The 14,533-nt window shown below is 38.6% G+C and overlaps 1 protein-coding gene across 1 annotated transcript in view; it reads right to left on the bottom strand.

Annotated features, from left to right (window-relative positions):
- ROS1 (ROS proto-oncogene 1, receptor tyrosine kinase) overlaps nucleotides 1-14,533 on the bottom strand; it is a 70,760-nt gene that overhangs the window by 13,724 nt on the left and 42,503 nt on the right. Inside the window, exons 31-42 of the mRNA XM_065734844.1 lie at nucleotides 14,091-14,267; nucleotides 12,918-13,092; nucleotides 12,360-12,477; nucleotides 10,146-10,333; nucleotides 9,443-9,532; nucleotides 8,567-8,702; nucleotides 7,997-8,159; nucleotides 7,682-7,746; nucleotides 4,978-5,107; nucleotides 3,953-4,050; nucleotides 3,237-3,440; nucleotides 1,970-2,104 (exon numbers count right to left, since the gene is read on the bottom strand). Of these exons, the coding sequence (XP_065590916.1) occupies nucleotides 1,970-2,104; nucleotides 3,237-3,440; nucleotides 3,953-4,050; nucleotides 4,978-5,107; nucleotides 7,682-7,746; nucleotides 7,997-8,159; nucleotides 8,567-8,702; nucleotides 9,443-9,532; nucleotides 10,146-10,333; nucleotides 12,360-12,477; nucleotides 12,918-13,092; nucleotides 14,091-14,267 (1,679 nt within the window). The remainder of the gene's footprint in view (nucleotides 1-1,969; nucleotides 2,105-3,236; nucleotides 3,441-3,952; nucleotides 4,051-4,977; nucleotides 5,108-7,681; nucleotides 7,747-7,996; nucleotides 8,160-8,566; nucleotides 8,703-9,442; nucleotides 9,533-10,145; nucleotides 10,334-12,359; nucleotides 12,478-12,917; nucleotides 13,093-14,090; nucleotides 14,268-14,533) is intronic.

Raw genomic sequence — 14,533 nt, 5'->3', positions numbered from 1 at the left:
CCAAGTCTCTTTTTCAGTTCATTACCAAGCTTTACGAATCTGCACTTCTCTTGAGGAAAGTAGAGGATTATCCTCTGGAGTAACATCTTGGGGAGGCCCAAGACAGAACTTATCTTCCACAGCCCCTGAAAAATAAAAACAATCCCACTTCCTAATGTGTTCACACCCAAGGTTTCTGTGTCAGCTCTTCTTGTCCTTGCAGTGCAAGCCTACCACAGATTCCTAAACACTTCTCAGCTGAAGTAGTTTGGCCTTTGAACTCTCTTTCTATCAGTGATGGTTTGTTTTGTCAAATGACAATCAGCAAGCCAAAGTGTTGGGAAGACAATCACTGACTGCTGATGTCCCGATGCAGGTTCAAAACCACACGGAGAGTAGCAAGAATGCCAAGAATCTCGGCATGCCATTAATGACTGAATGAAGTAGCAAAAATCTATTTAGGCTACTGACAGAAGCTGCACGCAGGTGCTGAGCGTTCACCAAATGAGATAAAAAAAACGATTCAAGAATCTAAGATCTCATTCAGCCCCTTGGCTTTCAAAAAAACAGGCTGCTGCTATTAGGTCCTGATGCCACAAGTTACAGCTGGTGGATGAGTGTTTAAGCTCTACCTGATACGCTGATTTGTGGGACCTACAGTCAACTTTTTCTTGATTCTTCTGAATATCCTGTCATTCACTTATAAACCTTTGTGTGAGCTTAAATATCAGAATATTATATGGGTATTCTTTATCTCCTATGCTTTTTTATTTGTGGTTCAGTTGTCAGGAATTTTTTAAGGAAACATTTTTTAGCAGAAAATATTGAAACTGAAGTTGCTTTTGGGCTCCGATTAGTGCTGTCATTTCACTTGCAGTTTGCACCCTGTTCTTAAAATAAAACCCTAATATCTTCAGTTCCTCCAAGTGGTAGTTCTTTCTCCCTCTTTTTTTTTTCTTTTTCTAATTGTTCATGCAATATTTTAGCTATATCCAGATAACGATCAGTAATAACTATTTGGAACTGAGAGCATGGTAATTGATGTGGGACCTATCACAGAGATCCAGGCTTGCCAATCACAGAATCAGTTTCAAACCATTTCCTCAGCCCCAGGAGTAAGAATTGTGCACGTTAAGTACCCTCCTCTTCCATTTGTAGGACCAGTTGTCGAGTGCATTTCTCTGAATTCTTATGCAGAATGATTGTGTAGACATGAAATTAGGCTATACTGAGTGATGATTGGGCTCAGGTTCAATTTCCTTATTTATTCACTGCTGGTAAGGGTTGGATCCATTATATATATTCACTTTTTTTTTTTCTTTTAATTATAGCTGAATGTTAATTACAGCTGAATGTTGTACTCAAGAAACAGTTTGGAATTGAAAGCTTTGTTTATCTGGCTCAGTTAAAGACTAACCAGAAGAGCAGACTTTCCTTTTTTGCTCTACTTCAGCTTATCTTGTTGTCTTTTTTCAGAGAGTATGATTCATTTTTTTTTATATATGACCTCACATTAGCCTATTTCCTGTAGCTATCAACAAGAAAGCCAGTTCTGTCTGCCACCAAAGGCACATGGTTTACAGGGACAGGTTAATGCTTGTTTACAGTCATACTAACTTCTAACCAATTCTGAACTGATTGATCAGGCATTCTCAGCCTGTTAGAACATTACTACTGGATTCATGTCCAAGGCTGAATTTACATTATCTCTAAAGCCCTGTTTAAAAGACCACTGTGTGTCTGCCATTAAAATTTAAGACTTTATTTTCAGTTCTCACTGAAGTTCATGCTCACAGGCTGCAGTTCTGGATGAGTCAGGTGCAAATGGGCAGCTACAAGAGCAAACTGTTTTGTCTAAACAAGAAAAAAAATATGGAGGATGTTGGATTTTTAGGGATATAAGTAGCTGTTCAAAATGATAGTTGCCTGGCAATAAAGCAATTGCTGTCTTATAAATATTATCAACAATATATAAACAAAATTAACCTACATGTCATCAGGACAGTTGTTTGGAGATTCCAGCCTTCCTCCTGATCGTACATGGAGTAAAACTTCTATATTGGAGAGACCTGGATATGGCTGTTGACCCAAAGTTAATGTTTCCCACACTAAGACTCCAAAAGCCCTAAGAAACACCAAAAATAAACTTTGATTACCATAGTGATGGTGAGCAATCTCCCTGCCATTGATGAATTAAAATGGCTCCAGTCTAAGAATAAGACTCAGTAAAATTAGGAGTAAGTTGTTTTAACTTTATGTAGAACACTGAACACGTCCTTAAGCCCGACTCTGGAAGTGCTAAAATAAATAGGTAGGAATGTCACACTTTCCTAGATACAGTGAGATGCAGTACAGCATCCCTAGGCACCACTCTCTATTTGAGCATGTCTTCACTTGAACAAGCATTTAGAAATCGCTGGAGGTGTCATTGGAAATGGAGAGAGTTCTCTTAAGTACCACTCATAAAGTAATCAGCACCTCATTGGATTTGTCACAGAGAACTAAGCAGGCTTTTTTAGATAAATGTAAGAGTGGCAATTAAATGGATAGGCTGCTGGGCCTGAAGACTTCATCAAGATTGATGGGCTGTAGCCCACCCATTATCACCCATGGCTATCCAATAAAAAAATGTATGAATCTCAGGTTTAATGGAACTGGATTGGCTTGCTTTTTTCCAGGTCTCCTGACAGTGACTCTCTTCTTTTTCACCATAAACCCAAGCCCACACAAATATACCTTGTAAGTAAATGACTGCAGCTAAGTACTATGACTTTCCTCTAGTGATGCTGAGAGATTTGGGCTTATAAAATAACAGGCACCACCACAGGGTGAAATGGTAAGGGGAAAGTATTTGCTTGTAGGAAGGAAATGGTAATTAACCTAATGGAAAACAAAATGGAAAGAACAGAATGTAGGCAGTCAATCCACCACTCAAACAGGCAAAAAAAAAAAAAAAACCACCCAAAACATTGGGCCTAGTACAAAACTGTTTGATTGAGCAACACTAGTTTTTCCCATCCAGAATCCAAGGGCTAGAGGCCAAAGCATTAAGTAAAGAAATACTTACAAGCAGATACAGTCATGGTGCCAAGTTTTTTACTAGCTCATGAAAACACCACATAGGAAGAAATCTACCTTAGTTTGTAAATTATTAGAGATGGAAATATTCAAGCTTGTCACTGCTGCAGTAGATCAATATTTCCTTGCTGTGGGATTTACTATTCTATTCATGGTGCTGTGTGCTCGCTATAGCTCACCAAACATCAGTGTGATTTGTAAAGACACCATCAATGAGGCTTTCAGGAGCCATCCATCTGACAGGGAGCAGGCCTTCTCCTCTTTTCCTATAGTAATCATTTTTATAGATATCTCTGGCAAGTCCAAAGTCACCAATCTTTACCACCCGGGAGCAGCTTCCGTATTTCTTCTCAGACACAAGGCAGTTGCGAGCAGCCAGGTCCCTGAATTGTAAGGTGGGAACAAGAGGATAGAGTTAGTTTTGCAGAGCAATTTGGTTCAGAAGAGATCTCTGGAGGTCAGATGGTTCAAACCCCTGTTCAGAACTGTGCCTCTCATCAGGTTAGGTCAAGTGGCTAGTGGTCTTATCCACTTAAATTTTACATATTTCCAAGGCTGGAGATGCCACAGCTTCCTTGTGCAACCAGTTCCAGTGATTGATCCTACTAATCGTGAACAATATATTCTAGTTTTCCTTACTTCTGTGGGATAAAATCTTAGAATAGCCCATCATTTTTTGGAACAGTCATAAGTAATTTTAACAGAAAAGTGTAACTTCATATTTTACTCCAATTCTCTTACCCTTCCTGTTATATTGTGACATCTTTCTCAGGCATTTTGTCCCAGGTAGGATAATAACAGAATTGTAGGGATTGGAAGGGACCTCGAGAGGTCATCACAATTAGTTCTGGTACTGTGGATAAAGCTTGAAAGTTGAAGAAAATAAGTTCTGTACCTGTGTATGAAATGCATTTTCTCTAAATAGACACAACCTTTGCAAATATCCAGGCATATATCCAAGAGGTCAGTCAGTGTCAGTAAGGGACTCTGGAACTACAAGAAACAAAGACTATGTTAGCCACATTTCCATGCTTTACAAACTCAGAATGACAGCCTCCCTATGCAAAGATGGTATAGTTTTCTCATCTGAAATTTATAGGATTTTTGCAAAACAGGTGCAAAGTATCTGTGTGCCAGTAGAGCAAATGCTAATTAGTCCCAGGGTAAACTGCTAAATCACTACACTGCAAGGCAGGGTAACACATCCTGTTCTTTGATTTGGGGCTAAGAATATCCTGGGACCTTCAGAATTACTTCTTTGCAGTAGAGGAAGAAATGGGACACCGAATATTTTCTCCTGTTATTATATCAGGTTTTCTTGCTGCTGTGTTAATTAGTAGAATATATTATTTCAGTAGAATACATTACGTACTTCTCAGTAGACTTCAACACTGATTGCAATAGACAACTGCTAAAATTCCAAAGACCCTAAGACATGAACTCCTACCATTAATTGTCTTAATCTTCATGCTAACTATTAAAATTAATTTACTTCTTAATTAAAGAGGTTTATTCTTTATTCTTTTTTCCTCTTTCCTCTAAAGACTTTTGGGATATAGCCACAAGGACAACATTTGTGAGGCCTAGTGGACCAGACACATGACCACTATTATGTATGATCACTCTTCAAAGGACTGTTCATAGTGTTCATAGAGAGGGACTCAACAGACATATAATGACAAAAAAAAAAAAACACTTTTAGTCAGTGATCTAATGATATTCAACATGACATTCAATCTTCTCCACAGCAACTCTGAATGCTTGGTACTCAATACTGAGGTCCCCAGGGAATTAGCCAGGCCAGGACAGAGCCTGCAGATGCAGAAGGAGCTGGACATCAGCACGGCCTTTAAGGAAGATTAAAACTGAGAAACTGTGGGCAGATACACGTTAAAAATAGAATCCTTGAGGTCATCCTACCTTTTGCTTTCTGGCTCCTCGTAAATAGCTAAGCAGATCCCCTCCTTCCATCAGCTCCAGTATAAGGTACTGAGGTTCATTTAACAGGCACACTCCGAGTAACTTCAGAATGTGGGGATGATCAAATTTACTAAGGAGAAGTAAATGACTGTAAGATTATATATGAAAAATTCAATTGCTTGACTATAATTTGTATATGCCTACAAGTAATGAGTGAGTTCATCCTTTACAATCCTACCTCAACCAACAATCATGATTTGGTAACTAAAATTGTCTTGACTTGCTTAGTCATGGGACAAATTCTGTGACATCCTTTCAAAGTATGAGCTTATACTGTGCTTTGACAGACAGGCACTCTAACACATGCATGCATGTTAAGGGCAAACTTCATCACATAAAACAAGATACCCAATGGTAATTTCATCTGGGAATAACGTGAATTGCCACCTGTACACTGGAAGTATCGCTACTGTTTTACTAGAGTATTTCTACTACAGTAGTCATAATAGATTTGGAGAAATGCATGCATAAGGTCCAACATCTTCTCACAAGCCAGAGGAGAACTGTTTTGGACAGTATATTTTCAAGAGAAACAATGTACACATGAGAAGAGCTTGCAGATACTTGTGTGTGTCCAAAATCTTGGGATTATCTGAGCGATCAGTCTTCTGAGATCTAGCAGTTTACAAACAACATGGGATATTCATTGACTCTGTCAGTGGCCTTGCTTTTATAACCACATTTACTGTGTTGGAAAATAGTTTTCTCTTTGCACTGCTGACTGAAATGACCTGCACCATAAGCCAGAAAAACTGAACCTTTTGGGGAAACTGACGGTGTCCAAAGTGCTGTCAAATGCACCAGAATAAATAAACAAATACAACAGGGGAACATTTTCCTTCTAATGCCTTTCAATTCACTTAATCTTAGGTGTGGGCAAAAGCTCTTCAGCAAAAAGTGTGATTTTGAATTTGGCAGTTCCCCCACAGCACATATCTCTCAATCAGTCACTCTCAGAAACGAAAACAGAAGAAGTAAGGAGCACCTGGCACTTTCTTTACAGTTCCTGCAGTCCTTCCTCTATTGAACTGTCATTCCTTATTTCCCAAGTGATGGGACACAGCCTGAAATTTGCTACATATATCTGTACACAGGTGACCCACCAATAACCAATATCAAATTACTGTTTGACATACAGGTAGCTCAAAGCTTTTCCCACTGCCACATAGCAATAATAGAATAAACTAATAGTCCTTGCTTAGCTGGGACAGCAGAACACTACTACTGAATGCACTTCCAGAAAGCAAGCAACATTTAAACAAGAACATCAGGGTTTGTAAACAACCTGATCCGCCTATGTAACCTTTATACTTTTCACTTAATTTGAGACATCATAGATGAACATCAAGAAAAGCCTCATTAAGAAAAGGGCTTACCTCCAAGAGGAAACTAAATCACTCTTTTTAACATTAAAACAATCTTTAAGCTTATAAAGCACATCTTTTTACTATTATTTAATAACTATTGGAAATAGGCAACATTGAAACTTTCGTATTCTCCTTGTCTCATAGAAATGGTACACATATAGGCTCATATTAGTGTTTAAATCTAATTCCAATAGCATAATTTTCCAGGATTTCCCAGTTTGGATTAGTAGCTAAAAACAAACAAACAGAAAACAACAAACAAACAAAAAAAGAAAAGAAAAAAAGAACTGGAGAAGCTCTGAGTATGTATAATTTCCATCCTAAGCAGAGAAGAGTCCTTAGGTGTGTATATGACTGCCTGGTAGACCTAAAAAGTTTGCACACAGCACTTACTCTTCATCATGAATCCACATCATTATTACATGATTTCATTTTACATTTTGTTAATCCTTTAACCTCAATCAGTGTACAGTGCTTGGTAAAAGTTAGACAAAGTAATGAAAGATATACAGATATATATTTTTTAACTGTAAATAAAAACAGGACACTGTAAAAATCAATTTCAAATTTAGTAACACTACATTTTCTGTGCAAGAGATAAAATATTTCATTTTTCAAAACGTTTCTAATCCCGCAAATATGAAATAGAAGTTAAAGAAATGCAGACCAGTGCATCTGAAAACCACATTGTACTTCAAAGTCAAACAAAACTTAATTTCAGTTTCTACTGGTCTCTGTGGAGCCTCCAGAGAAGTAGTCTTCGAACTGACACACAGACCTTTCCATGTGAATTTCTCACACTGCAGACATGTATCATTTTTTTCTGGGTGCATCTCAGTAGAATAGGTATGTGGCAGCCTCTAGTGGTAACTATGCACGTTTTTAAAAAACAATTTCCACATTAAATTGAAACTGCAAGGCATAAGCCTGTTTTGATATGTTTATTTTGATAAAATAGTGTCAGCCAAATGTTGCTATTTACCTTTAAAAACTTAGTTCTAGGGGAACAAAAATGCTGAAATATCTCAGTCTGAAACCCAATAAATTCATTCTATCGCTGTATCAAATTTGCAGCCCAAATCTTAAATTTTGCAGAAGAGCAAAAGAATAGCTTTCGATTCACAAAATTATTCAGTAGCAATGTAAGCTTTTTTTTCCAGAAGAAACAGGAGACTACTCCTAAATGCCATAGTTGAGAAAAACGTTGCTCTCATTCCTGTTGAAGTACACCACACTCATATGGGAGAAGCTTCGAAGAATGACAAAGCTCTTCCTACCTCATTAAGTGTGCCTCCTTCAAGAATTCACTCTTCTCTTGGTCTGTTGCACCCCTCTTCAAAGTCTACTCAACAGAAAGCACACAACACTTATGTCACCATCATCTTTAGCATATAGTGGTGATATAGTCACAGCCTTAAATACATGGTGTTTTTCAGCAGGAGTTACAGTGATATGCTCAGCTTTAAGTGACTTACAAGAAAACCTGTGAGGAAATATCTAAATCCCTCACTTCTTGTTTCAGTTGTATAACCTCTGAGCCAAATCTCTTCCCATTCCATTCTGTTTCCAACGTACTACACAGATGTGATTACCTTGACTGCTACTTTGGATTCTCCACTTCCATCTGCCATGATATCTAACGCAGTCCCTTCATACACCTCTCCAAATGCTCCACTTCCTAACAACTTGTGTAAGTTCAGTTTGTCCCGAGGGAAAGCTGGCAATGATTCGATCTCTGCTTGAGAAGGGAGAGTGCTGCAAAACAGCAATGTTAGTCACTTGTTAATGCTGGAAATGATATTAAAATTCTTCTTCATGCAAATCTGATGCTATTTGTCTCATCAACTACCTTTAAGGGGAGTTCAGGTAAAACCTGAATGTTTTGAAATCTCTTGGAAAACACCGTGTGTCCTTCCCTCCCCGTTCACTTGTGTTTCATGCCAAAGTGAGCACTCAGGGTGGGCTAGAAGAAATCCAGGCCAGGCTGTATACCAGGAAACCAGCTTGTCAGGGCATACTTCAGAGCAGACCTGCCATGCTGAGTAGGTGTGGCCCCCAACATCAGATCAAGTTGTCAGGAAAGAGCATACTGATAAAAAACAATCCAGGGAAGCCCTCTTCCATGTTTTCATCCTGAAAATGCATTTCCTCTAAGGACATACCTCACAGCATAACAAGCATTGGCTAGTCCCACTGTCTCAGCCAACCCCCTGAGTTGAGCTAATTCTTTATCTTCCTTGACAAGTACTATCTGCCCAGTTAAGGCTGGTTTTCTGGATTTCCATCTTTGGTGCCATACTGGAATAGAAAAGAAAAGCATAAGATATTTTACTCTGAGGGCATCACAGAAAGTGAGTAGGCTCTGAAAGGCTGCAAGTTTTTTCTGTCATTCTGTACAACATGATCTTCCAGCAGCTAGTGTAATCTAGGCATTTCATTTTGGCTACCACCTTTTCCCACAGAAGACAGAAAACTGAGAAATCAGGCAAACATCCACTTATGTATGTGTCAAGACCCAAATCCTAAGGGCTAGTGCAATATCATGAGGAGAACATGAGGAATGAGAGGATGGAACCGTCATATATAGATATCCATATTACAGATTAATCTTGCATCTTTCCTTCAGGAACAGAGTTGAAGGGGGAAAATGGGTTCTTTTGGTGAATAAATGCAATAACTAACTTGAGAATTACAAGTTTTCATAAGCATACAGAATCACAGAATTGTAGGGGTTAGAAGGGACCTCTAGAGATCATCTAGTCCAACATGGGAATGTCAGAGCTCCTTCAGCATTCCTATGCTGCCTCTACAAAGAATCCACAGCAATAAATGTCTTAAGACTGAGTGAACTGGTATCCTTTCCTAGACGTTGAAAAGGCCCAGACATCTCTAGAACTTCAAAGGATGAGAGCTCAGAAATTCCCTCCAGCGCCCACACTGCAGATTGTTCAGCATTTCCCCAGACCTAGAGGCCCATCGTCTCCTGCTATCTGAACTGCCTGGCAAGTCAAGGATATGAAAAAAAATCACCCACATACCAAAACCAAACAGTATGACTATAGTCAAGCCCAGTAGAACTGCTCCAATCACAGCAACAATAGCAATGATATTTGGAGAGGCCACAGTACCTTTAAATAAGAATGAGAAAATTGGTAAATAACTGTGTGTATGAACTGTATCAATCCAACAAAGCTGTGAAAACCTGAAAGATTTCTTGAGCTGTTGCTGCATAAGTGCATTTCTCTACACAAAATTCTTCTTGTAGGTTATATGGACACATCTATACTTGGTCAAATTAATTATCTTCCTCTAGGTCTGGACTATTCATGCACTGATAACCTACTGTTATATGTAAAGAGAATGTGCCAACTGCCTGAACACTCAAGATGGGATATTAAAAGAATAACAACAGTGTTCAGATCTAGCATTTTGGTTGACAGCAAGTAGCAATTCTCACATCTTTACCCAGCATGGAAGCTTGCATTTACTTCAAGGATCATACCATGATGCAAAGTGCAGGATCATGGAGAAAAAACAGTATAAACAAGTAGAATCCAAGTTCAGGCCCACTGTTCCATGCAAAGCAGTGGCAACTGGGGTCACCATGTAAATGCTACCAGTGATGGAGCCCACAGACATATTATTTGTGCAACATCATCATAAAATAGATCTCTCTTCAGAAATGTGCATATTTATTCTGAAAAATACTTGATTAACAAAGCATGAAAATGTAGGACATACCTTTAGACAACACAATATCTTTGCTGGTGTCACTGTATTCGCCAAGCCCCAGCATATTTGCAGCTGCTGCTCTGAACTGGAAAGTTCCTTCTAAGTTCTCGGCCTTCCATGTGCAAATACTCTCACAAGAACCATTGTAAGCCACCACCCACAGAGACTCCACTTTGTTGGTGTTGCCAATCTGCTTTCTACAACAGGTACAATGAAATAATCCAGGTATGTTATTAATGAGTGAGGGCTGTTCACTGCTTCTCCTCCATTCTTCTCTTTCACAGCTTTCTCAAAATCTCTCTGCCTTCATGAAAGCTCAATCTATTCATGGGGTTTTGGCTCTGGAGCAGAAAATTGTACCATGCCATTTCAGCAATGCCAGGAATCACACATCCTTAGTATGGCATTGGAAATGAAATACTAGAACACTATAGGTGCACAAAGCTGCAGCGTACTTTCATCCATTTCAGTACACACCTTACAACCAAGGTTTCATAATTTTCTTATTTGGCTTTCAGGAAAAAAAAAAAAAAGAAAAAAAAACAAGGAAAAACAGTGTTTATTTTGTGTACTGTTTGAAGTTTTTGCTTTCCTGTGCCTAGAGTAATTCAGTGGCTCTTGTGCATCGGGTTTCACAAGCTGAACAGGAAGCAAGTCATTGGCAGAGAAGTCACAATTCTTTAGCTAGCCAGGTTCCCATAGTATCTGCTGACTGCTGTGTATATTTCTTCCATTCCCCATTGGACTGAGATTGATTGCTCACAATAAATCCAGAGCTGATTATTCACCAACTAAAGGAGACCACATATTAAACTTGAAAGGCAATATGTGAAATATCATTTCATGTCACACAGGACTGTAATATTTCATGTGAGATGACCTTCATGAGTATGCCAATCACTCTCCCAACATGCCTCAATTCAGAAAAAAGGCCAAAATCTTCTAAACCAAAAGATAAGTAAAAACTAACTTTATGTTCATATCTCTACCATAAATGTATGAAAAAATGGTTATTTCAGAAGGCTATACAAACATTTTCTAGAATACTATGCGTCTGTCTTTACACTTTTCTGAAGGGCATAGAAATACCTTTTGGCTCAAAGTGCTATTAGGTCAAAAACCTCTGCATATGCACATTGAACCTGTCCATTCAGCCCTAATATTACTAGTGCAGGAGTGATTGTGAATTAGCATTCTGTGGAGCCTAGTAAGTGTGACTTCAAGTTATTTGTATTTGACAAATTACTATAAATATTATCTAATTGTCTCATATTGGTAAGGCATTATATGAGCTTTCCTTGTGCCCACTGAATGCTAAGATTTTTCTATGTCTAGTTTAGCTGAGAATATATGCTAAACATTTGAAAATTATGATCTGAAAGGTTTCCAAATCTTTTAATGAACAATATAAATCCAAATATATTCCTGTATTTCAAGGATTGGCCTGGAAATATTGTTAGTGTATATTTTCTTCATCATTTTCTAGGAATTAAAGACAAAAATGGCTACTTATTTTACGGAAGGATGAGATCCTACAAGAAGGGCCATTTGCATCACTGACATTTCATTATTCCCATATGAGATATACTGAAAGCCCAGAGATCTCAGGTCTGTGTTTCCCAAAATGATTAGCTTTATCATGCGTACTTCAAACTGTCCAGAATCTAAACACAGCCCTGATAATCTTCTGAAAATCAGAACAAATGAAAATGTCTCAATATGGATTTTAAAAATGGATAAAACAAAATTGCTAGTCAGTTCATGAATGTCATACTTTATGTCCTTAAACTTCCTTCACTAATCATGAGCCCACTTATCTTTTAATTACAATTGTAAAAGCAATCACAGAATAAGTAGAAGTTGCTCCTAGAAATCCCTCTTGAGATAGCGAAACACAATGCTGATTTATTCTCCTAGCCTACACAAAAGCCCAAGCAAAGACAATTTCAGAGACAAACAAATAATTCTTGTCATTTGCAAAAAATTCCACATTGTTTTGGGCTCAAAGGGCAGTTCAAAACCAACAGAGATGTTGGGGACAACCTATGGATGCATAGCACCTCGATGCTTCCTCAGAGGGAAGTGGTTGACTGTAGCACACTTGACACCATATTAGTCCACCTGTCCTTGTATCTGGAACAACCAGACAAAGCTGCTAAGAAAACCTGTCCCTGCACACCTAGGCTGCTCACTAGATAAAAAGTACCTTCACTCATCATTTACCTGCTTTCTAAGATGTTGTAGGTGACGTTGCTTCCATTGTCTTCAGCCTTTTCCCACTGTACAGAGTTTATAGAGTCTTCTGCTCTTTTTGGTGTTCCTGGCTTACTGGGAACACCAGCTTCGGCCAAACAGAGAAGATATAAAACACTTAAAGCATGTACAGCAAAACAAAAGTCTAACAGATCAGGAGCAAAATTTAGACTTGTACATGAGTGGACATACAAAAGGAGCAAGGATCAGGATTGATAATCCTCATGAAAAATGAGTTTTGGCCTTTTCTTTACGATGGACAGATTTCAGAATTTTCACTCACATGCAGCTTTTCGTGAGTAACTATGAGTTGATATGGATATAGGCATTTCATCTCAATTTCCCTTACTCTTTTCCCTATGTTCCACTTTAAGTGAATCTTAATTTCTTGGTACGTTGTTATTTCTTTTCCAAAATTATGAGGTCCTAGTGTAAGAAAATTGCCTGCTAAAGTTTACAAAATATGTTTTAATTATTCATTTCCTGAAAACAGTCCTAAAATCTTGTTATCTTATGCTGTGTGCTTACCTGTAGTTTTAAAGCTTGTTGAAGAGGAAGTGCTTTTCATTCCTGTAATATATACTACTGTTGCTCTTACAAGATAATTGGCAGAAGGTAGAGTTCCTGTGAGATTGCATGTGTAAACAGGGCCTATAGTGCACGTAGTGCTTGCAGGAGAAAACCAGCCACTTCTTGTTTGCCACTAGAAAAATAAAATATTATCATGATCAGTGGACTTACACTACTGAAAATGCAGTGCTATTTGTGGATATATAACCACCTCGCTACATTTTAATATCATAAAGGAGAGGTTATGCATGTGTTGTTCAAATCATAGAACTTTAGTTTGTTAGAGATCAAGGACACAAAGAACAGTTTTTTAATTTGCCTTCAGGGAACCTGCAAGTCTTGGCAACCACAAAGAAGAATAGATTAAGTGACCCCTTTGCACAGCCAAAAGGAGCCTTCCATTTGCTTAGCTCTGCAAAGTTTGTATATCTAGATCACTGTGACATGACCATGAGTTCAGTATGTCAATATGCAGTTGAAAGGAGATGGTTTAGTGGAGTTTGTACTGTGACACTTTTTCTTATGGCAAGTGGGAAACATCCGGTGTAGGCCTCATGGATCCGATTATCTATATCAAGGAATCTACGTGATCCAGTTTAGCACATGACATTTTCTGTCATTAAGAAGCTTCCATCCATGCTGCTGTCACTGTAGCACTTACCTCTGCAGTTTGCACTACCAGACCTGTCTTTCTGTCCAGCATTTTCTTTTAACTACTCTCACAGGAAAACAAAATTCAGGTAACAGGTTGTAGCCAACATTTAATGCCAAATATCCTTCTCTTTACTTTCTTTTCCAGATTGGACATACAGTTTACAGCTAACAGCCAGACTGGATGAGGGCAGTGAGGAAAGAGGGAGAGAACTATACTGAAACAAGAGACCCAGGAGGAATTCTGGTGGGGTCATCCAGGATGTCCTTTGGCAATGAGAAGTATTAAATGCTGCAGCTGTGCTCCTCCTTGTTCCTGGCAAACGCTGCCTCCATCCTTCTGAGTCACTAAGACTGACATCACCGTGCCCAAATTAACCACTGAGATTTTTCATATATGCTCTGCCATGCTGTCTTGCTCACCAGGACAGAACTGGGTTAAGTTTGACGGTATATGGAAAAAAAAAAAAGCATTCTTACCTCACGCAGCTCAAACCAAAAGCTGGTTCCATTGATGTACAGAGGAGCTCTCCATTCTAGCTGGAAACTGGTATTTCTGGGGATGATATTGGAAGGTGAAGGTGGAGTCTCAAAAGTTCTTGCAATAACAGGAGCACTTTCAGAAAACCATTTCTCATTCGGATGAAAAGCAAGAACCTAGTAAGGAAACAGATGAAACGTACAGTACAAGACCAGGTAGAAAAAGTGGCTTTAGACTAAGCCTACTATTCATATAATATAGAATTCCCTTTCACTAAAATTTTCAGAACTTTTGCTCCTAAGAAAAAACTTTATCTATTGGCTGGAACTCATTTCACTCATACAGCCCTGTTTATTTCACCACATTGAGTGCTTCACAAACAGATGGCCTACTTGGAGGATGGAGGCTTCCCATTTGTTGATCCTCTCTTAGCATGTATCAG

Source organism: Cyrtonyx montezumae, unplaced genomic scaffold (genome assembly GCF_038088225.1).
Source record: "Cyrtonyx montezumae isolate F1298 unplaced genomic scaffold, pur_monq_1.0 scaffold_0, whole genome shotgun sequence".
Taxonomy (NCBI): Eukaryota; Metazoa; Chordata; class Aves; order Galliformes; family Odontophoridae; genus Cyrtonyx; species Cyrtonyx montezumae.
Note: the sequence above shows the minus strand (reverse complement) of the source record. Positions and strands in the feature narration are given on the sequence as shown.